The sequence below is a fragment of the Mustela nivalis genome (assembly GCF_964662115.1).
Source record: "Mustela nivalis genome assembly, chromosome: 15".
Lineage (NCBI taxonomy): Eukaryota > Metazoa > Chordata > Mammalia > Carnivora > Mustelidae > Mustela > Mustela nivalis.
Genome location: NC_139034.1, coordinates 10,658,683 through 10,681,904, shown reverse-complemented (window position 1 = coordinate 10,681,904; position 23,222 = coordinate 10,658,683). Strand labels below are relative to the sequence as shown.

General features: G+C 36.5%; 1 protein-coding gene across 1 annotated transcript in view; it reads left to right on the top strand.

Moving 5' to 3' along the window:
- The window catches only part of ATP8A2 (ATPase phospholipid transporting 8A2), a gene marked incomplete at its 5' end in the record, with an annotated part of 618,696 nt that overhangs the window by 429,194 nt on the left and 166,280 nt on the right, over nt 1-23,222 (top strand). Inside the window, one exon of the mRNA XM_082700943.1 lies at nt 17,527-17,601. Within this exon, the coding sequence (XP_082557069.1) occupies nt 17,527-17,601 (75 nt within the window). The remainder of the gene's footprint in view (nt 1-17,526; nt 17,602-23,222) is intronic.

Below are 23,222 nucleotides of genomic sequence, written 5' to 3'. Positions count from 1 at the left end.
TTATTTAAAAGTCCTAGGACCAGGAGGCATTGTGTGTGTGTGTGTGTGTATGTGTGTTTGCACGTGCATGTGTGCGTGTGCATGATACATATACAAAAACACAAGGTAATACACATACCTCATGTGTATGGGTATAATTTCATACCATTAAAAATATATTCCTTACCCCTACTTGTACCTCTAGTCATAATCCCAAAAGAAAATGTTTCTTCTGGAAGCTATCTGCTTATCTATAAGTAATGTACCTTATGCTATGTGTTGATTTCTCTATTTCAAACTATCTTTAACTTCCTATTTTGGTGGGTAAGGATTTCTCTCCCATACGTTACTGTCTGACCTCATTCCTACTCCTTTCCAATATAGGTAGAACTATTATTTTAATTCAGGCATCTATGTTAACCTTTTTAACAATATGCAAATAATATTCACTGAAGAGCCAAAAGTATGTTATGATTATTTTTCCTTTTTTACTCAGGTATCCATTTTTCCTGTAGTTTCAAAAAGCCTTTCTTTTTGTCTCTTGCCCTAACTGAATTTCACATACTTTTAATACTCTTCAGAAGTTCCATTATGTTATGTATTTTCTTAAACTTCCTGTCCACCTCCCCCTCCCCTATTAAGCCTCTGTCCCTGGACTGCTTATTCTCTAGGTTTTCTTCCTGCTGCTGAAATTTGCCTCCTGGATTCCTTGTTGTCATTATTCTTGACTTCTTCACTCATACTCCTGAAGCACATACATCAGTGGGTCCTTGAAGTGTTACAGTGGATCCTTCAGTATATTTGAGACATTGGATATCTTTATTCTAGGATTATATATTTATTATATATTTATATGTTTTTATATATTTTTACATATATAATATATATTTATATATTATATACTTTATTCTATGATTATATATGATAGGTAGATTGGCTGGGTATAAAATTCTAGGCTGAAATTCTTTTTTTTCCTCTCTGAATGCTCTCTATCCTTTAGCCTCCTCTGGCTGGCTGAAGAGAAGCTCAATGTAAATCTGATTCTTAATCCTTTGTATTTATACTCCAGAATATTTTTATCTTTTTTGGGTGTTCCAAAATTTACAAAGCTGTGTGAGTGTGTGTGTCCTTTCTTTTATGTGCCTTTTTAACCTAGACACTGGAAAATTTTCTTATATATATATATATAGTTTTGTAATATCCTCCTTTTTTATTTTCTGCATTTTTGTCTTTCTACAGCTAAGTCATGTATTGAACCTTCTGGATTTATCTCCTAGTCTCCTTATATTTTCTGTGATTTAACTCTTTTGCCCTCTTGGAGATTCCTTGACTTACCTCTAGCCACTCATTACTGAGGCTTTGGGGATTTTTTAAATTTTTTTTTTCTTTCTAATTTACAAGTCCTTTATTTTATTTTTTTTTCTCCCTACTTTTATGGATTCTAATCTTTGCCTGTGGGTGTAATATCTTCTCAGAGCCCCCTGAGGATATTAAAAAATTGATTTGAAGTTCTCTTTTCCCCTATATTTATCTCCATTTTATCTGGGTTTCATTTTAGAAAGTTCTTAGATACTCCAACAAATGCTTTTAGTCTTTCTGTAATTAGCTCTTTTCTTATTTACATGTTTTTAACATTTAACTAATAATGCAAACATTGAAATACTGAATAGTTAATACTCTTCAGTTTTAATAAAATTGATGTGTACTTACAGTAATTTGGCCAGTGACAACTTTCCCATTGTTTATCAAATTTACTTTTCTTCTCGTGGAAGAATTTCCAAAAAATTCATTAAAATAATAGCAAACTTTTTAGCACACCTAGACAATGGCAGGCACTGTGCCTGCTTCTTCAGATTCTGTTGTGAGAAATAGTTTTATACCATCCAAGTATAAAGAACACATCATTAATACTATATACGTTCATACAGACTAGGATAACTAAGAGGACCTTCTCTGGAATGAATTCTGGAATTTTCCCCAGAGGTTAATAATTAATTGTGTTGTATATAACATTCAGGTTAAATTATGTATTAGCTTATTTAGTGGAAGTCTAAGATTGACAAGTATCTGCAGCAGGCAACGATATTTTGAGAATTTAACTCCTCGTAAAATATGTACCATGAAGTAATTAGTGCCTTCAGCAACTACTGGTGCTCTGTCTATATTAGTATTCTAGGCCTTTTGGCAAGATAGAAAATATATTTCTGCTAGTTGTTAAACTGTTATTCTGAAATCATAAATATACACACTTAAAATGGACAAGTTAGCTATATTAATACCTTAAAATTATATTAAATAAATAATGTTCTGTTCTAAATATTAATAATGCCATAATTGGGTGTAAGGCAATAAAATAGCCACTCTAGTAGCTTACATGCTATGATTTATTAAGGAAATATTACATGTTTATTCTGAAAATAAAAGCTGAGAGCACAGAAAAGGGGGGAGAAAAGAAAAAAGTGTTCAAGGATGGTTTTCCACATGAACCTCTAAGTTTAATTGACCAACATCATTCTGCCTTATATTGGCAACTTTGTAAGGCCTGGGACAGAATGGTAGTGCTAATGGAGAGGAGTATTGCTTCTGGCATTGTCTCCCATTTTAATTCATTCAGGGATTATACAGCTAAATTTACTGAAGCAGCTCTCAATCTGGGGCCTTTGGCGATGCTGCCATTTCTAAGAGCTGGAGTTCATGGCCAGAAACATTCCATGTAACATCTAGGAAAAAGGACCAAGTGAGTGAGTGCTTTTACAAAGTATGGCGTGGTTTTAGCTTTTATTATGTCATATAGTTTTGCTCTGAAGGGACAGACAGGGTTGTCAGACTAGCTTTATCTTGTCTGTAACCTTCTTTCCTGTAGCCTCTCTCGGTGATTGTTCCAGAGGTGGCTGTGTAAGTAGAATTCTCTGGGTAGGACTTCCCAACATGCCTGGCCCATGAATAAATATTTACTTAGAGTTAAAGTAAATGAACGATAATCTTTAAGTACCATTTATAAAATTTAATGCAAAGTCCCTTTTCTTTGCCCCTGACCTAAAAATGTTGCTTTCTTCTGTTATTTTTGGCATGGGTTCCCTCAATGAATGACTTCTGTTCCTGTTGATGTGATTATTGTCTGTTTACTAATGTTGCATACATTTGTCTTATCTAAAACTTGCCCTGGGCATCAGCCTTATACTCTGAATTTCTTCCTGGAGAGCCCACAGGTACTGCACATTTCATGTGCCCTCCAAATGGGTTCATCTAATGCCCTCCCATCACCAAGCTTCACCTCTACTCATGTCACAGTTGTGACTCCAGTCTCCCATCAGGGGTCCCTCAGAATCCTCTGTAGCTGCCATTCCATTACAATTCCATCAAACAGGACCTCTCAGAATCTCTCTCTATCACTGTTTCCCAATGGTGATTACTTCCGTTCTTAACTTTCCAGTCTGCCTCCTATACTTTTCTACTAGGTAAACGTCCAGAAAGGTGAATGGCTTGTGCCACATTCCTGCCTAAATGCAATTGCCCAGCCTCCTAGTTGCCCTGAGAAAGCATGTCCTAGGGCAGAAGGTACTCCTGAGAGCATATGAAGACTTCCATGGGAGTCTATTCTCAGAGATCACTTCCAGGGCACTCTCCCTCCCCACCTCCCTCTCCATAAGTCAGCATTTCTTACCTTATGGAAGAAAAGCATACATTTCACCTCTTCTGAATCTCACTATGGGGCATGCTCCATGGTACAAAAAGATGTCAGATACAAACCAAGGAGACAGCATTTATTGAAAAAATAAAACCCTACCTCTTCTGTCCCACACAGTGGTCAGTGACACATGGCTCCTGAGGAACTGTCCAGAGAGACTCTCAGTGAGAAACACAGAAGGCAACTGTTCCATATTTCATGTAGATACCATATTCATGGCAAGGCTCTGTTCATCCCATTGATCTGTATCTGTGCATGGAAGCTCAGGAGTGACACAGCCATCGTGGAGATATGAATATTATATTTTAATTGAAAATTAAAGCCAGAATTTTTTCTGATTTCACCTATCAATCAGTTAAAAGAATAAAGTCAGAGATTGCCAGTTAGATTAGGTTTGCCAGTTGGGATTCCTTTGGCAGGAATCTTCCAAAGCTTGAATCAGCTAAATCTCCAGCTCTAAGGTTTGGAAGACTACTTCGGGCATGTGATAAAGGGTGACAATGTCATACACTCAGAGGACCTCATCAAAGAGAATGCTATGCAAAGTAGCCCTATGTGATAAGAGGAAACTGTTATCAAACAATAATGCAATAGCAATAGTGTATTTAAAGTGAAAAATGTGTTTATTTTCCCCCCAATTTTTTGTTTGTATTGGGTCAAAAAATGTATATCTAAATGAAAACACAACAGGAATATTAAGTTACTTGAAAATTCTTGACGTAGCCTTTAGGTATACTTCCTAGAAGTTAAGAAAGTAAATTATTCTGGTGAGTAGTTAACAAATCTTTTGCAAGTCAATGTGTTTTGTTTCTCTGCTCTCAGAAAACTTTAAAAAGGACCTAATCAAAATGTCAGCAGGTAGATTATTTCCAATAACTTCAGTATTAGAACACTGTATTGTGTTTGGTTGTTGTTGGTTTTTTTGGTTTGTTTATTTTTTTTGGCAGATGGCTCAGAGATCCAAAGTACTGATAGATATTGCTCTAATAAAACCTTATACTCTCATTTATTATGTGAATTAGATTTCTCAAGACTTAAATCTATAGAATAGAAATGATGCTGAACCCTTTCTCAGTCCAGTAATAGGTGATATTCTTCCACAGTTACATGAAATCATAGGCAGAGAGAGTACTTGGCTCCATCTGTCTCATTAAAATATATATTTCTAACAAAATTTTATATGTTAGTGGTTATTAAAATGTATATTTTTGATCAATTGTGTACTACAAGTAATTGTAATGAGAACTGAATCCAAAAGAACTTCTAAGCACCTAGAGTTATACAGCCAGAAGAAATTAAAAGAAAATTAATTTTAATCTCTATTCTTGTCCAATATGATAGGGTAATCAGTATAAGACTTTCCAACAGAAATACATTAAATTAAAGTTTAATCATATCTGAGTCAAGTGTAATGGAAAACAAGTTCAAAACAAAAAGAGTGATGTAAACTTTCTGACTGTTGGGTATTTGTTCGTGGCTTTCTTAAATGGGTAATAATGGGCATCCACTTGTACTTAGAATCCATTGGATACATTAAAAGAATGTTGAAATTTATTTTAAAATGTCAATATTTACATTATGCCAGAAATTATATCCTTTGCAGCTACTAGCCTTTATCATAATTTTTAAAAATTACATTACCTTAAAAATGTATTGGGACCAAAGCACTGTGCAGAGTCAGTGCAATCTCTGTCAAATCCTAATGACAGTTTTTGCAGAAGTAAAAAAACTATCCTAAAATTCTTACAGAATCTAAAGGGACTTCAGATAGCCAAAACAATCTTGAAAAGGAAGGACAAAGTTGGAGGAATCACACTTCCTGATTTCATACCTTGCTACAAAGCTACAGTAATCAGAATAGTGTGGTAATGGCATAAAGATAGACACATAGAGCAATGGTATAAAGAGCCCAGAAATAAACCTTTACACATATGGCCAAATGATATTTGACTCGGATGCCAAAACCTTTTAATGAGGAAAGGATTGTCTGTTCAACAAATGGTGCTGGGAAAACTGGCTATTCCACACGCAAAAGAAAATCAGACCCTTACCTTATACCATATAGGAACATTAACTCAAAGTGGATCAAAGATTTAAATATGAGAGTTAAAACTGTAAAACTCTTAGAAGAAAACATGACATTGGATTTGGCAATGATTTCTTGAATGCAGCACCAAAAGCACAGGAACAAAAGAAAATACCGATGAGGGGCACCTGGGTGGCTCAGTGGGTTAAAGCCTCTGCCTTCGGCTCAGGTCATTGTCCCAGGGTCCTGGGATCGAGCCCTGTGTCGGGCTCTCTCCTCCTCTCTCTCTCTCTCTCTCTCTGCCTGCCTCTCTGCCTACTTGTGATCTGTCAAATAAATAAATAAATAAAATCTTAAAAAAAAAAAAAGAAAGAAAATACCGATGAATTAGACTTCAAAATTAAAATTTTTGTGCATCAAAAAATACTACCAATAGAGTGAAAAGAGAGCTCACAGCATGGGAGAAAAGATTTGTAAATCATGTATCTGATAAGGGATTAATATCTAGTATATATAAAGAACTCCAACAACTCAACAATAAGAATACCCAGTTCAAAAATCAGTAAAGGACTTGAATAGGCACGTTTCCAAAGAAGGTATACAAATGGCCAAGAAGCAAATGAAAGGATGCTCAACACTACTATCTATTAAGGAAATGCAAATCAGAACCACAATGACATGGCAATCCATACCCACTAGGATGTCTACTATTTGGAAGGAAGGAAGGAAGGAAGGAAGGAAGGAAGGAAGGAAGGAAGAAAGAAAGAAGAGGGAGGGAGGGAGGGAGGGAGGAAGAAAGAAAGAAAGAAAATAACAGATGTTGGTGAGGATGTAGAGAAATTGAATAAGGGTACAGCCACAGTGGAAGGTCCTCAAAAACTTAAGCATAGAACTGCCTTGTAGTACAGCAGTTCTACCTCTGGATATGTACCCCAAAAAATTGAAAACAAGGACTCAAACAAATACTTGAACACCAGGGTTCATAAGTACATTATTTACAGTAGCCTAAAGATGGAAGCAATCCAAGTAGCTATCAATGGGATGAATAGCTAAGCAAATGTGGTCTACATGTGCAATGAAATATTATGTGACCTTAAAAAGGAATGAAATTCTAATGATTGCTACAATGTGAATGAGTCTTGAAAACATTATGTTGAGAGATACAAAGCAGACACAAAAGGACAAATACTGCAAAATTTCACTTACACAAAATGACTAGAATAGTTACGTTCATAGAAACAGGAAAGTGGAAGAGTGGTTACCAGAGGAAAGAGGGAGGAAAAATGGGGAGCTCTTTATAGGAACAGTTTTAATTTGGGATGATGAAAAAATTCTAGAATAGTGGTGATGGTTTTACAAGAGTGTGAATATGCTTAATACCACTGAAGTTTACACTTAAAAATGATTAAAATGGTAAATTTTAAGTTACGTATATTTTGCCACAATAAGATAAATAAATAAAAATCTATTGAGAGAGTTGTTCAGATTTGGAGCTACATTTAGGCAATACACACATAGGTGTTCACATGTTTGAAGAGCACCTGTCCAGTGTCCTTCACAGTCTGGACCCAATCCTCTCCTCTCACTTCATTTTCTTTGTTCTAGCCACCTGGAAATCCACATCTGCTGTAATTATGTACAAGTTGTTCCCCCTACCTGTAATGCCCATTCTCCCCCCACCCCACACACCACCACCAAATTGATTAGTGGAATCTGCTATTCCAAGGACCCACCACCTTTGAAAAAGCTGTGGTGAATCCTATAGAGAGAACCCATTTCTCCCTCTACTGTGTTCCTAAAGAACTTTTTCATACCTCTGATTCATTCCAAACCTGTCTTCAACCAGACTGAATTCTTTAAGGACAAGGATGGTATATGCTTCATCTTTGTAACTCAGATGCATACCACAGAGCATAATTTGAAGCAGGATCTAATAAATAGTTCAGTAACTGAATTTTTAAAAATACATATGATTATTTCCTCTTAATTCTCCTCTGAGGCAGAAGGCAGACCTTTTCTCCACTTTCCAGAACAAGAAAATAAGAAAATGTCACACCTTACTCAGTCTACAGGCATCGGGTGGCTGATGGGGATGGAGAAACAGCATCAAAAATCTGCCTTCTTATGACCCAGGCCTGTGGAGGCAGGCACTAAATCTTATCGTCAGTATGTTAGGTCCATTACTCTGTTGGTTATAAAACACATGTTTTTGAACACTTGCCATAGGTTTTGTCCAGAAATGAAATGCTCTTATACATATTTCTGCTACTCCTTCCATAATAAACCCCCCACCGTTGTTCTAACACCACAGTTTGGAAACAACTGTGTCATTAATGAACAATCCCAGATCCTAACCAATGACCTCCAGATGAAAGGCTCATTATTCCATTACTGGTCTCCAGAGCTGTTTTGTTCCCTAGCACTGTAGCACCGAATTTAGACTGAAGAGTTTAAGCCTTGAACTATAAAAAAATTTAAGTAGTCCTTGACATAATTTGGAGTGATTACATTCTATTGTGCCAAGAATTCCTTATTAAAAATCAATTTAATTGTGCATATACCATCTGGTCGGTATTATGGTCTTTTATGGGAAGGAACTGTGATTTTGTATTTACCTGATGTTCTTCTACTAGATAAGCATGTCATTTCATAGAAAGGGGGGGAATTTTTTAGCACTGAAAAATTAGTAATTAAAGAAACTTAAAAGTGTTTACTAGACTTTCCTGTATTTAAACTCTTGTGGATTTTGAACTGTAAGATTTAATACTTTGTATCATTCAGGATTTTAGTGGAAATGAAAGTAAGAAATGTGTAGGTTCATATCATATGCTACATTTATTTTTATGAAAAATTTCTTTTATTTTTGAAACTCTAGTTCCCATTAATAAGACTTAGATTGTCACATTAGTATTTGTGTTGTCTTTTCATTCAAAGGATTTAGATAAGGAAAGGCTAGAGATTTGCTTTTTGATTGTCTGCTAGCTTGGTTTCTACTATACTAGCAAAAGATTATAATATTTTAGATCACAGTATTGCAGGAAAATATGTCGAACCAGAGTGACTGCATTTTATTATACAAAATGGGGGACATTTGGGCCGCCTGTTTTTCAAAAACCCTTTATACTCTAATGTAAAAGGGATACTTTAGTTTTCTTACATGGCATTAGAGGCTTAAGGTTTGGGTCATTTTCTTTAATTTTTTGATCTGCTTATGTGCTTATATTTGTGAAGTATTTTGTTCACATTACAATCTTAAAACATCAGTGTTGTAAATTAATAGCCATAAATGATTCAATTCTGAATCACCTTAACTTCAATGTTGTTTTAAAAAATCACTTGTTACATAGGGTCTGATGTTAACAGCGACCTATTTGGCATCAGCCACCATGTCTTTGATCTTCCCTGTGCCCCGATTTTCTCATTTTGTGAAATGGGGACAATGCCTACTTATTAAATTCCTATGAGATTTAAATGAGATATTCATTTGGAATGTTGCCAAGATTCTTGGCATGGGGCATAAGTTAGCTTTTATCAGCATCAGAAATACCAAGATGACCATTCTGCAGTGTGTGGCTTTCTTTCCATTTGTTCATTTAAAAAAAAAAATGAAACTAGGGTATTAAGAAAGTTGCCTGTACTCATGTAGCAATTAAATGCTCAAACTAGGATGAAATGTGTTTGGCCAAATCCATCATCTGTCTTGTGCTCCATTTGAGTGACCTTCCTTCTTTAATGTTAAATGCTAATATTCTGCATGTATTCACTTATCGAGCACCTGGACTGCACTAGATTCTGAGTGTGTAAGAGTGAGCAGAATCTTTATCATCCCCAGCCGCATTGATCTTACACACTGTGGGGTAGAGAGGCAGCAAGCAGTGCAAGAAAAATTATCAGTGTGACAAGCTAATAGAGCAATGAGCCTGGTGCAGTGATAGAGAATAACAAGGCCTTTTCTTCTATGTGATTCTTTAACGTAACACTGATGTGTTATAATAATGATAGAGATATATAAAGAAAAATAATTTCTCCTTATCTGCCTCCATTCCTGTCCAGGTAATCATAGGAACAGGTTATCTAGGCTACTTTTCTGTGCACTCATACAAATACATGTAAATGTATGATGTTTTTCTTGTGGTTTTACAGGGAAAAAAAAAATGGGTTCTATATATCCGCTCAGTCGGTAGAGCCTGCGACTCTTGATCTCATGGTTGTGAGTTCAAGCCCAATGCTGGGTGTGGAATTTACTTTAAAAAAAATTAATTTTTAAAAAAGTGGCTCCTTTACACATTGCTCCATAACTTTTTGTTTGCTTGCCTTAAGAAGTCCTTACTGGTTTTGTAAGTATGTGTTGTTTGCTGCCAACATCATACCTGTCAGGGACCAGCTCAGAGGAAACTCTCCAGAGATTTTAGAACCAAAGCCCTGCCCATTTATTATAGTAGTCACTATTTTATGCTGACCACTCAATCCCATAATTTATTGGACTGAAGACACTTGACTTTTTAGAGTATCTTGCTGTTACTACTACTACTATTATTATTACTATCACTATTATTTCTGACAACCCTTTGTTCTAGAATAGCATCCCTGATTTTTTTTCCCCTTGATTTCCTGTCTACCTACCTACCTGTCTACCAGGTCTACCTGTAGACCTGGTCTACCAACTTACCTATTTATTTTGTTTTTCTTTTATCAATCTAGTACTATTTTTTTAGCATCCATTTCTTTCTTTACATTCCTGTAGATTTAACGTTTCAAAAGATAAGTGCTTACACTTTTACAGACTTGCTATGTTGACCCCCCCAATAAAGAACTTTAGGGTTTTTTCCCCCCTATGCTTTCTGCTTGCCTTTATTTTTGTTTTACACGATTACCCATACTGAAAAACAAGGTAGATTTTTACATACAGGTGCTTTTATTTATGAGAATGGATTTCTTAAAATGGGCCTTTTAGATGAAGTATGTTCTTATTTTTTCCTAATACACATGGCCAGATCAAATTCCAGAAAGACTGTAGCACTTTGACTTTTAAACAGGTATCTGTAATGCCAGTTAATCAGCTCAGCCCTGACGTGCAAATCAGTAGATCATGATGTTATTGCCACTTTAGCAAGAAACCATATGGCTAATTTATTTAATTATTCCCAGTAGGGTACTTTCCCACCTCAGTCCTCTAGCCTGGATCTTGGAAGAACAGAGTCAATCGAGGAACAGGTCCTCCCTCTCCCAAATGAGTCAATCATCTAAGTATGCCGGCTGTTAGTTGAGAAGCGGAGTGGCAGCAGGTACAGCCCGCTGAGATTGTGCAATGTGGCCAGGACCTCTAGACGGGAGTCTGTGCAATTAGCCAAGACGGTTACTGCGTTTTTGGCAGTGAGGCAGCAGTTAAAGCAAAGAAGGATCTTTTTCCAAGAAGGAAAAGCCATTTAATAAGTTTGAGTCAGTTTGCTCATAACAGGACTGCATTTGAGGACCAAAAACCCCAGGAGCTTGGCAAGCCATCAGTGCTTGGCAGGTCTTCCCACCAACTCACCAAGTCTGAGGCCAGCCAGGCAGAACTTGGCTCCCTCCGCTTTGACTGTATTCATTTAATAGCATTCCTAGTTAACAAGAAAGTAAAGGCAGAGGAGTCTTTCTCCATTATTAATACAGAAGAGTAAAATGCAGTGGCTCTAAGTAAGCGATGGTCCGAGTAACTCCATCAGTGGAGGAACAGGGCGTCTGTCTGTATTGAGGGCTTGTGCGGTGGGTGTAATGCTTGGGGCATGTGGGCCACCAAAAAGGACATTTGTGTTTAGGAATTGGGCAGTGCTTTCTCTTTTGTATATGAATTAACATTTGTATATGACTACCTAGTGAGAGGGTCTGATTTTGTAGTGTGTCAGGGAACCATTGTGTATCTGTCTCATGAATAAATGAAGCAGCAACTAAGTATGTTTGTATAAATTATTTAAAAATACAGTGTGTCCTCATACTTTTTCCATTTCACCTATGTAACTCTTGCCAAGATGAAATCAAGTGTGAGTGTTTACAATGTAAGAGAAAACCAGCTTGTGAATTTTGAAATTAGGAGGTGGATTTTTTTCGTTTGTTTGTTTCATTTATTTGGGTTTGAATTTTGTTTTTCTCCACAAATATTTCCAATGAAATAAACAGGTCTGATCGTCTAATGATGGATCACGTGAATGAAGATTGAAATTGAACTGGAAAATGTTGAGAATGAGCTTGTTTATACTTTTCAAAATGCCACAGCACCACCTGCAACTGATAAAAATTAGTACAAACATATCAGAAACCTTTAAAGAGACATGTGGCCAAGCCAGCGCCAACTGGGACAGGATCAGAGCACTGGCTGCTGAGAGGAAGTATCCCAACATGCAACTAATCAAGGATGTTAATCTGAAGTAAAGATTAAAATATTTTACATGGTTCAGGATTGCTTGGAGCAAAGGTTAATGCTGGGAAAGAAATGGTTGATTTCTTGGGATTTTTTTCCCCCTATTATATATTTTCCATAATGGGAGTGTCTTAGTTATGTGAAATTCACTCAGTCTTTAGAATAATTTCTCACTAACAATTTATAAGACTATGTTTCTGGTAGAAGGATCTAAATTTCTGAAATTCTGGGTTTACATCCAATGCTACCATAACCTCTAAAGACTAGAGCCTGTGGTTCTGTGTATGAGGTCAGGCCAAGGAGGAGTTACTCAAAAAGAAGTGAAGCTTTCCTAACCCCCAGCCTGTAAACACAAAACGGGAGCCTGCCTTTGTGCAATCTGTCACATATCATTCTTTCACTTAAAATAAGCATCTGTTATGCCGAGATTTCTAAGTTTTATCAGGTTGACCTAATAAATTTATTTTTCACCCAGTAGTGGACATATTGATTGACATTTTGGACCGGATAATTCTCTGTTGTAGGAAGCTGCCCTGGGCATTGTAGGATATGTAGCCAAATCTTTGGCCTTTATGAGCAAGATGCCAGTAGTGCCCTCACAAAGGTCTCCAGACATTGTTAGTGTCCTCAGAGGAAAAATCAATTCTAGTGGAGACATACTGCTTGAAATATTTATGTACATAAAACATGAACACATTTTGAAAATTTCAAAATGGTGCAAAAGGTATGGGACTCCATACCACCTCTTAACGCTTCTGTGTAAAGATAATGAATGTTAAGTTTCTTACATGTTTTGCAGAAAGTTACCATGCAAAAGTATATGGATCTATTCTGCACAGTCATGACCATTCAAGAATATACCTTGATATTTTTCATTTTAATATATCTGTGAGACGTTTGTATTACAACACAGTTTTATATTATTCTTTTTAATGTCTGCACAGTATTGCTTTGTTACGGATGAACCATAATTCATTTAACTAGCTATCTGTATACATATGGGTCCTAATTTTTTTATCCTTTTGAACACCATGTTAAACATTCTTGTTTTTTCATGTTGAATACTGTGTGATTGTAACTATATCATTTAGAGTATTCCCTAGAAATGGAATCACTAGGCCAAAGGAAAAGTACATTAAATGTATTTGTGGACAGTGCTACACTAGTATCTGGGTAGGAGGCAGCCATTTCCCCAGGTTATGAAACGTTAAGTCTTTGCTCATGATACCCCTGTGTGCATGTATTTCATAAAAAGTGAGATTTCCTATATTTATGTTTTTTTTTAACCCCTGTGATTACACTGCATATATTCTTTGCCTATTTCCCTAATAGCTTATTAGACATTTTCTTTCTCATTTGTAGGAACTCTTTATATATTAAGGAAACTAGTCCTTGTCATCTTAGTTGTCACAAGTATGTGTGTACTATTTATTTTCTTTCAACATTTTTAATGTTTTTCTGTATAGAAATGAGTTGTTTCAAATTTAGCCCTCTTTTGGTACAATTTCTGTTTTTAAAGTCTACAGAGTTTTACATACAAAAGTGCTTTTCCCCCCGCATTTTCTTCTATTGCTATGAGCTTGGTTTTTTATGTTTAACTATTCAAGCCATCTATAATTCATTTGAGTATATGGAGTGAGACCAAAATACCACACAATTTTTTCTAAATATCATGCTGTTGACAAAATTGCGTCATATTTGGGTGCAAAATAATAAAGCAAGATCCATACTTGGTGCTTGCAAAGAACCAAGAGAGGGCTGTTGTAACACAGTGAAGGAGAAGTGGTGCTGTCTGGACAACAGACAAAGACCTGGTCTGCAGGCCTTTGTAAGTCAGGATTATGAATTTGATCTTCTTCAAATAGTGTTTCTTTTTCATGGTGGCTTCACATGATTTCTCTCTCTATAACATATATTTTGCTTTTTTTAATCCACTGAACATTTAAAATTTTCTGTATTATATAACAGACACACTATTACTTCCATCATCACATTTTCTGTCATATTTTTAGCTCTTAATGTTTCCTTGGTTTCTGTCTTTTGTTGAAATTCTTGTCCTGCATTACTTCCCTAAGGCCTTGTAATATTCTCTCTGGCCTCTGGTATTGTATACTGCTGGGAAGAAATGTGAAGCCAGTTGATCTTTCCCCTTGTAGGTTAGCTGCTTTTTCTTCCAGAATGTATTAAAGTAGCAGTCTTATAAAATTTTAACTCATTAATTCACATATCAGGATACTGGAAGGCGTTAATCTTTATCTGTATTTTTTTTAAAGATTTTATTTTTTGGACAGAGATAGCAAGTAGGCAGAGAGGTAGGCAGAGAGAGAGAGAGAGAGGAGGAAGCAGGCTCCCTGCCTAGCAGAGAACCAGACCCTGAGATCATGACCTGAGCCGAAGGCAGAGGCTTAACCCACTGAGCCACCCAGGCGCACCATATCTATGGTTTTGTCTTCTGGGGACAAATGGTTCTCTCCCTATTGTCTGAGAAAGGTATTAGAATATTTCAGAATTTTTCTTTTATTACATCTTTGAACACCTTTTTTCTATTCTACTTATTCTTTTTTTTTTTTTTTTTTAATGTACACCTTTTGGGGGGAATATTTTGGTTATCTTTGAGAGGCTCAGTTTCGCTTAAAATGAGTATTAACCTTTTGTGCTTTGTTTGACATATTTTTTCCCAAGCCCTCCCTTCCTATCCCTAAGTGCTGTGTTGGCAGTACCAGTTCTGGGAGCTATCCCCCTTTATGTGCCTTTCATCTGCAACATTGACTTTTTCTTGTTTGTTTCCTTCTTTGATATCTTAGGCATCTTATTCTAGCTCTTATTTCATTGAAAAGCCACACTTTCTTGAGCTCCTCTTGCGCCTTCAAGAGTATTCAAGATATTCTCCTCCTTGTGACATGGTTCTTTCTGTAAAGATTATTTCATATTATTTTCATTTATTTTACTATTGTATTATTTCATATACGTGTGTGTGTGTGTGTGTGTGTGTGTGTGTGTGTGTATAGTGTTTTCCTTATTATTTTCTGATGATGTGTAAGGAAGAGGGGCTGCAAAGTTGTCTCAGAACAATTTTGTCATCAAATGTTCTGCTCTTCCTCACTAGTCCCCTGTAACTTGGCAGCAGTAAGCACCTCCCTCACTGCCATTTCTTCTCCGTCAGTGGGTTGAAGCTCCATGTGTCTCACACTGAATGTCTGTATGTTACGGGTTTTCTACCAGATGAGTTTGCATTTCTTTCTTTTCAGGTTCCCTTGATCAGAGTCTGCCCGGTTGACGGCCATTTATTCTCCCTATTTATCCTGCCGTCCTCCTCGTTGCTCCCTGGGGAGAAACCGCATTTGTGTGTACATTGCCCCTAGAACCTCAGTTTGCTTGCCGTGCTGAATGGGGCAAGGGACTTCAGCCATGACTTGTCCCTGCTTCTAGATTTCACCCTTTAAATAAGAGTTGATTCAGCTGTTTCTTGGATAGTTTCCCATATTTCCTGCAAAACTTTTTACTCTGTAGGATTTGTCTGCTATTGGCAGTCCTCCTGTTTGACCTAGTCTTGTTGTTTTTATTATTTTCATTCTGTGCCATCTGTATTTTTAATAAGGGCTATTCCATAGTTTCATTGAAAATAGCTATTTTCTATTTTCCATTATTTTTGCTGTTTTCAATTATTTTTGCTGTTTTCAGTTGATGTAGGGAAAGGGGGAGAGCTGTAGAAATATCACTACCTTCAACAAAAGATGACAAATTAACTGAATTAAACAATAAAAGAGTTAAGTGTTCACTAGATATTTATCAGTGTTTGCTCATTTGTTCGAATGGGAGAATATGAAAGTATAACACAGTCTTGGGGAAATAAGATTATAACTCTTAAAACAATTGACAAATATGCTTGAGTCAGATGTGGATCCAGGCTCTCATTGCACTTTGGCTGAAGTATTGATTGTCAAGGCCGCCAGTAGTTAGAAAGCAGGGCGATTGGAAATGTTGTTTTAGGGACAGCTAATATTTGAACAGATGTTGTAAAAAAATATTTGACGTGCAAAACACAGCACAAACTTCTGATTTTTAGTTCCCCATCAATATTTTTTGACTGGGAACAGCCACACCTCTTGGGGACCTCTTGGGTGACAGTTGGATTTATGAGTGAATTGGTGTGTGGAAGGAATTTTGAAGATCAGCAAGGTCGGCAAGCTTATCTTAGGTTTAAGAGACTTCATAGTAGCTTTTTGAAACAGAGGATGGGATAATGAGAGCTGTTCTTAAGAAAACTTCATCTGTCAATTGAATTGTGGTGTATTTTGTTTGATCCCACTGGGGCTTGGTGAGTCCTTTGTCCTGGGTATCACACTCAGTACAGTTGTGCATGTAAGGAACCTGGCTTCAAGAAACTGGTTTGGAAAAATCTGACTCGGTAAAATTTCAGTAGTAGACTTGATCTCAACTCTTATTATTGTGGGGTGGCTGTTCTGTGTTGCCATTGTAGTTTAACTCTAGTAACAGATTCAGTCTGTCATGATTTTTACCACTTAGGTGAAGTCTGTAATTCACACGGGATATTTTAAAGTCTACCTTCAAATCAGTGGAATCCTGTTGTATTCCTAGAATTCAGATGACAGAGGCACTTTGCATTTCATTTTTCCATATTCGTTCCCTTCTAAATCAGGTTTTCGTCCATCCTCGTGATGTTCGACCCTCTCCTAGTGCAGTCTTACTGCTCTACATCTTCTACTAATTATGCCTGTCTGATGCCTCCTTTTCTAAAATATTTTTATTCCCTGGTATTTTGCTCCTCAGTTGTTTTTATGTCAGTCTTGCTTAATCAATTAGAATTACAGTCCACTTGAAGACATAAATAATCATCTACATTCTATTTATTTCTACATCCCATGATATTCCTGAAGATGATTTGAGCATGTTCCTTCCGTACTACCACATTTGACCTTTGCTGAGGTGGTGGACATCTGATTAAGGGGGGATCGGTATTTTATGAGCTAAGCTCACAAATGACCAACAGAGGAGTTTTTGTTGTTCTTTATTTATGGTTTTTATCTGTTTGAAAGTCCTGCAAAGATCAATCATGTTTAACAAATCAACTTTATAGGGGAAAAGAGCGTGAATTTGAGACTCTTCCAGTCAATGAGAAAGCATTGCCATGAAACACATTCAATATAAATTAAACATAAGTTGTTTTTCTGTAAATATGTGCACTTTACCAAATTGATGTATGCCTTCAGGACAAATTCCCCTTAAAATATTGGTACATGTGATATTGGGACTTTATATTTTATGAAAGAACAGACCGCCACATCCTGTGGCTCTTTATCCCTCAGCAGCTGTGTCCAGCTGGTGGTCCACATTCTCCCCCCACTACTTCTTCAGTGAATGGAAACATTTAGGTCAATATTGATATAAAACTTCTCGAACTTTCTTCTCTTCCAGCTTTGGTTCGCCTTTGTTAATGGATTTTCTGGGCAGATTTTATTTGAACGTTGGTGCATCGGCTTGTACAATGTGGTAAGCATTCTCCATCTCTATCAGATAGCATGCAGAACTTCAGTGACATTCCTTTACTGTTTATGTCTGGGAAGTGTATCTAAGTCAATCATCTGCGCACATAGCAGGCAGCACAAATACGTCTTTAGAGCCTTTGTTGCGGCGACACATCCTGCAGGGGCCCAAGCCCTCCACACATGGTTTCAATCATAGCAGATCATTCTTGAATAACCCCATGAAATTATTAACCCATATATCTTGATAATAGACCCTTGTTACCTCCTTACTAAATGTCTGCACAACATTTCCATGTTTTTAGCTCAGAGTAAAAAATTCTGAACTACATCGCAGCCCCTTCCACTTCATAATTTTATTTCTGAATTCCTCAACACAGACATGCATATATAGTACATAATCTAATGTCCTTCTTGTCCTTCTTAAAAGAGCATCTGTCCTTGCAGAAGAATGTTTTCTTCCACTGCTGGTGCTAGAATAATGAATGCTGACTTCCAGCTCCCGTGGTGAATGGTAATCAGCCTGTTCAGTATTTTTCATAATTTTTGAGTTCTTTTTTTCATTACTTCGCTATCATGGATTCAAAAGCTAAAAATAAATATGAACTACAAGCCAAAAATGACGAAGTGTAACTACTTAGCTTTTTGTTTGGCAGCGAGAACTCAGGGGCTCACAGCCTGGTGCTTTAGAGACCCCAGCATGCAACATTTTGAGTTGCACGTCCCTGTGTCTTTTGGACACTAACTCTGACCTTGCCCGCCTGGTGGGAGTTTATAGTCAGAAGTAGCCATCATAGGTAGATTCAGATGGCAGTTACCAGACATACAGTATACATTGTGGTGCTATAAATATTTAAAGCTTGTATATACATTTGTGGCTGCATGTTCAAGTCATCTGTCTTTTTTCCTTTTTTTAGTAGCTAAAAAGCTACTAATGCTCGTTGCTGGGTATAAAATGCTGCATATGACAGGTTGCCCCAGCCCTGTGTAGCTTGACAAGTAAAGAGAGCCAAATGGATAGAATAACCTGCTACTGGGACCTGAGTTCAGATCTGGAGTTTAAAGAGCACTGGTCAGTTACAGACTATCCCACGACCAAGTGCACTAGCACATTTGTTGCTAATACTTAGGCTCAAAAGGCAAAGGTGACCGTTATCGAGAGCAAGGCTGAATCAATGCCCATTTATCAACTGTGCCAGAAGTTAGATCTACTCTAACTCACCTACCACATGGAGAGAGGCTCAGGGACCTCCCCTTGGATGGACTGGTAATTTTGCAGAACATGTGACTGTTTTGAGCAGATTAAAATTATGTTGACTGTTCCATAGATTTAGTTCCAGAAAGGGTCAAATCCATGCTCATATACATATTTATAAATAGGAAGCTATGTGATGGTGCTTTATAGCAAAGGAGTAGAATACAAGTCACCTGGCCAAAGGCATGGAGGCTAGCCCTACTTGTATACTCAGGCACAGGAGCTGGATTCTTTTCTTAGCTCTGGGCAGCCTTGGACAATTGAAATAAATCCAACAAACTTGTATTGAGGACCTGCTATGCATGAAATGCTGATAGGCTTTAAGACAGCATTGGTCAAAATAGGGTCCATATACCACTTACATTCAAACAAACCAAGGTTTGTTTGAAGATGCAGATTTCTAAGCCCCATCAGAGTTTCTCAGAGATACTTAAAAAAAAAAAAAATTTTTTTTAAACTTTTTTTTTTTTTTCTTTTTTAGTAATGGTTGTGCATATGAAAATTTAGGACCCATGGTGAACTTTTGATCCCTAGAGTTGGGAATGTGTGGTATATTCTTTGTGTCCCTCAGAAAAGAGAATATTGCTGTAAAGAGGTGAATTTCAAGGTGAAATGGCCCTATGTCATGTCGCTACAGGTCCACAGAACAGGTGTTGGAGTGAGCCACCAACCAGTGGCGGCAGAGTTGGGAAGGTCAAGGGTCCACGAAGTGGTGTCAAAGAGTGTTGGCCATCAGAAGACAATCATGCTGAAAGGGCCAAACCTTTTGAGAACATGGACGTTTGTCCCCATTGGAATTGTTTTGTGTAGGTGGCTCAGTAGATTATGTATCTCCCTTCTGCTCAGGTCATAACCCCTGGGTCCTGGGATCGAGCCTCATGTCAGGCTCCCTGCTCAACAAGGAGCCTGCTTTTTCCTCTACCCCTTCTCCTTCTTGTGCTTTCTCATATTCTCTCTCTCTCTCAAATAATAAATAGATAAAATCTCTAAAAAGTTATTGTTTTGGTAACTTTTGTTTGAAATAAACTGAAACTGAGAGAAATTGAAACTTAGAGAAATAATGCCAGAGTATGAAGAAAGGAGTTCTTTCTTCTGGCTAATACAGGAGATATTAGCTTCCTAGTTATTAGCATTTTGTCCTCATTTGCATTATATCTCTGCACATGTGCATTATGTGTGCACAGCCCCGGCGGGCACACATGTACACACCCATAGACATGAGTGTGCATACACACACACCCACGGGCACTCATGGTGCACACCCACCAACACACTTATTTCTGAATCAGTTGAAAATAACTTAACACATCAGGCCCCCTTACTGCTTAATACTTTGGTGCATAGATGCTAAGACCATTCTCTTATCTAACCACAGTATAATGATTGAAATCTAAAATTTAGCATGGATACAATACTATTATCTGATCCATATTAGTCCATATTCCAATTTTTGCCACTGTTGTTCCAACAAGGCCTGTTTAGTAGATTTTTGCCACTCCAGCCTCACTGCACAGAGTACAGTCTGGTACAAGAGACAGTTTGGGACTTCTGAGACATTCACTAGTGACCCCTCTTCTGGGCTGGATTTCCTCCTGCCATTTTCTCCAAACAGTATTTCTGTCTTGCTTGTCTTACTTTTTCTTTTCTGTAGTTACTCTTTATATTTATGTTTGATTCCCCGGGTCAGCTAAAGTAGCGAGTCATCATTTCTCATAGCAGATTTAAATAGCATTAAGACTGACTTGAAACTCTTAAATCTCTGAGAATAATGAATGAAGGAATGCCATCCCAATGGATTCTCATTAAATCCATAATCAAATTTCTCCATCATTTTGTTTTATGGTTATAAAAACCACCATGATCAGATGGGTTTCAGTTAGATTTCATCTCTTGTTTTATGAAGAGATAACTCAATGTGTTTTAAGCTGTTTCAAAAATGTATCCATTTAATCTTATCAAGCCAGCATAATTTGAAGAAAAAACTGTGAGCCATCCTTGCTTTTAAACAGAATTATAAAAATTCTAAATAAATAGCAAATAGAGTTCAACAGTGTATCAAAAGAGTAAAATATTTGACCAAGTAGGATTTATTTCAGAAATATAGGAGGTTCAAACTTTTTAAATATTTCTAAATATCATTATGTCAACAAAAGAAAAAAGAAAAACCTGATCTCATCAGTGGATGCTGAGAATGTATTTGAGGCAAATCAGTGCCATTCCCAAAATAAGAACTCTAAGTAAAATAGGAAAGAAAGAAACCAATTAACTATAATCCAGACTATTCATATTAAAAAAAAAAGTAGCATATTGCCATAAATGGTAAAATCCTTAAATGATTTCATTTTAAGTAGGAAATTAGTCAGGAATGCCTGAAATCACTATATAATTCAGCATTGTTTTTGGAATTTTCAGCAACTGCCAAGAAAATTAAATAACTATTACAAATACTAGAAAAAATTGATTTCTGTGCTTATACAAATATGCACACAAAATATGGCCTTTTAAATGTGTTCATAAGTGGCTTTCTATCTAGAAAACCCAGAAAATACCAGTAAAGAAATACTAGAATTATAAGAGAATTTAAAAGGTGACTAGATCCATAATAAACATGTAAGACCCATAAGCTATTTTCTATCCTAACAATCAATAGCTTTTTTTAAACTCTAGCAATGAACACTTAGAAATTCAAGGGTATAATAATTGCTTTCATATACATTGCATAGGAATAATTTTTATAGTACCAAGTAGGAAAAAAAAATCCAAAACCTTTTTGAAGTATACAAATTAGAGTTGAACAAATAGAAAGGCATATTATTCTTTCATATGAGAAGGTGATATCATTAAAAAAGGTCCTCTAAATTGTTATATAAATTTATGTATTCCAATAGAATCCCAGTGATTGAATGGTGGGGGGAGAGGGCAGTTACATAAAATGATATCAAAGTATAAATAGAATTAACATGTACCTGAGAATAAAGATGTACAAAAAAGAACAATTGTAAGGGTCAACTTCTTTTTACTAAACATCGGACTGTAGTACAAGCCTGTTGTAACCAAGTCAATGTGATGCTGATGTGAAACTGGACTAGGCAATTAGGGAATCCAGAGCTAAATTCTAGTTTTGGACTCCAGATCTGTAATATGTGAGAATTTAATAAACGTCAGAGGTGTTATTCTAGCTAAATGGGAAGTGTTTGGATTAATTGTGTTCTAAAAACTTGGCTCTTTATTTGGAAAAAAATAAAATTGGACTCCTATTCTATACCACATAGATAAATAAATTCCAGATATGTTAAGGTTTACATGTGAAAAATTAAATCTGTAAGCTTCCTGCAAGAAACTCCTGAAAACCTTAATAACTATAATTGGACACTCAAAGCTATTCTTGACCATATAAAAATTAAGTACTTTTATATGGGGAGAGAAACCATCAAGAAAGCCAGGAGACAGAATTCATTTGGATGGAACTTTATAATACAAAGACAGAATGGATATCTGTTATAATCCAAGAACTCTTAGAAAAGTGGATAAACCACAAATAGAAAACAGACAAAGGACCTAACTAGACTGTTCACAAAACTGCAAATCCACGTGTCCAACAAAAAAATAAAAACATTCTCAAGCACATTGTAATCAGGGAAATGAGAATTTTTTAAAAATATTTATTTATTTATTTTAGAGAGAGAGAGAGAGCATGCGTAAGTGCAGGGGGTGGAGAGCCGGAGGCACACAGAAATAGAAAAAGTCTAAGCAGACTTCGTGCTGAGCATAGAGCTGGACATCCCAGGACCCTAAGATCATGTCCTGAGCTGAAACCAAGAGTTGGACGCTCCACCAACTGTGCCACCCAGGTGCCCCCAAAATGTAAATTTTTTAAAGTAAGAGTCAATATCTCCAATTTTTCAGTCTGGAGAATATTAAATATAACACCATTGCTGATAGAGAAGCAGGGACAAGATTACTGTTGTCTTTTGTAAAAGGAAAGGTAAATGTTTTTTGAAAGCAACCAAGCAGCATCTTATAAAATTTGAAATAATTTTATATATTTACCCCCCACACTGTTTCTGGGAAACCTTCCCATAGGAATAAAAGATAAAGTGTATATGTTGTAATATAGCATAGATTTTTTTTTTATACAAAGTTTGTGGAACAAAGAGTTGGAAAGAAATTAATGCCTATCTATAGGTAAATAGCTTAAAAAATATGGTGCAGGCATACTATGGATTAGTATGTGGGCATGAGAAAATTGCATCAGTGTCAGGCTGAAGGGACTTGAAGGGCATCCCAACATGCATTGTTTTGTGGAAAAAAAAGTGATGATGAAAAATGTGTAATTGTGTCTTGTTTCTGTAATAACCAAGAATGATCCCTAA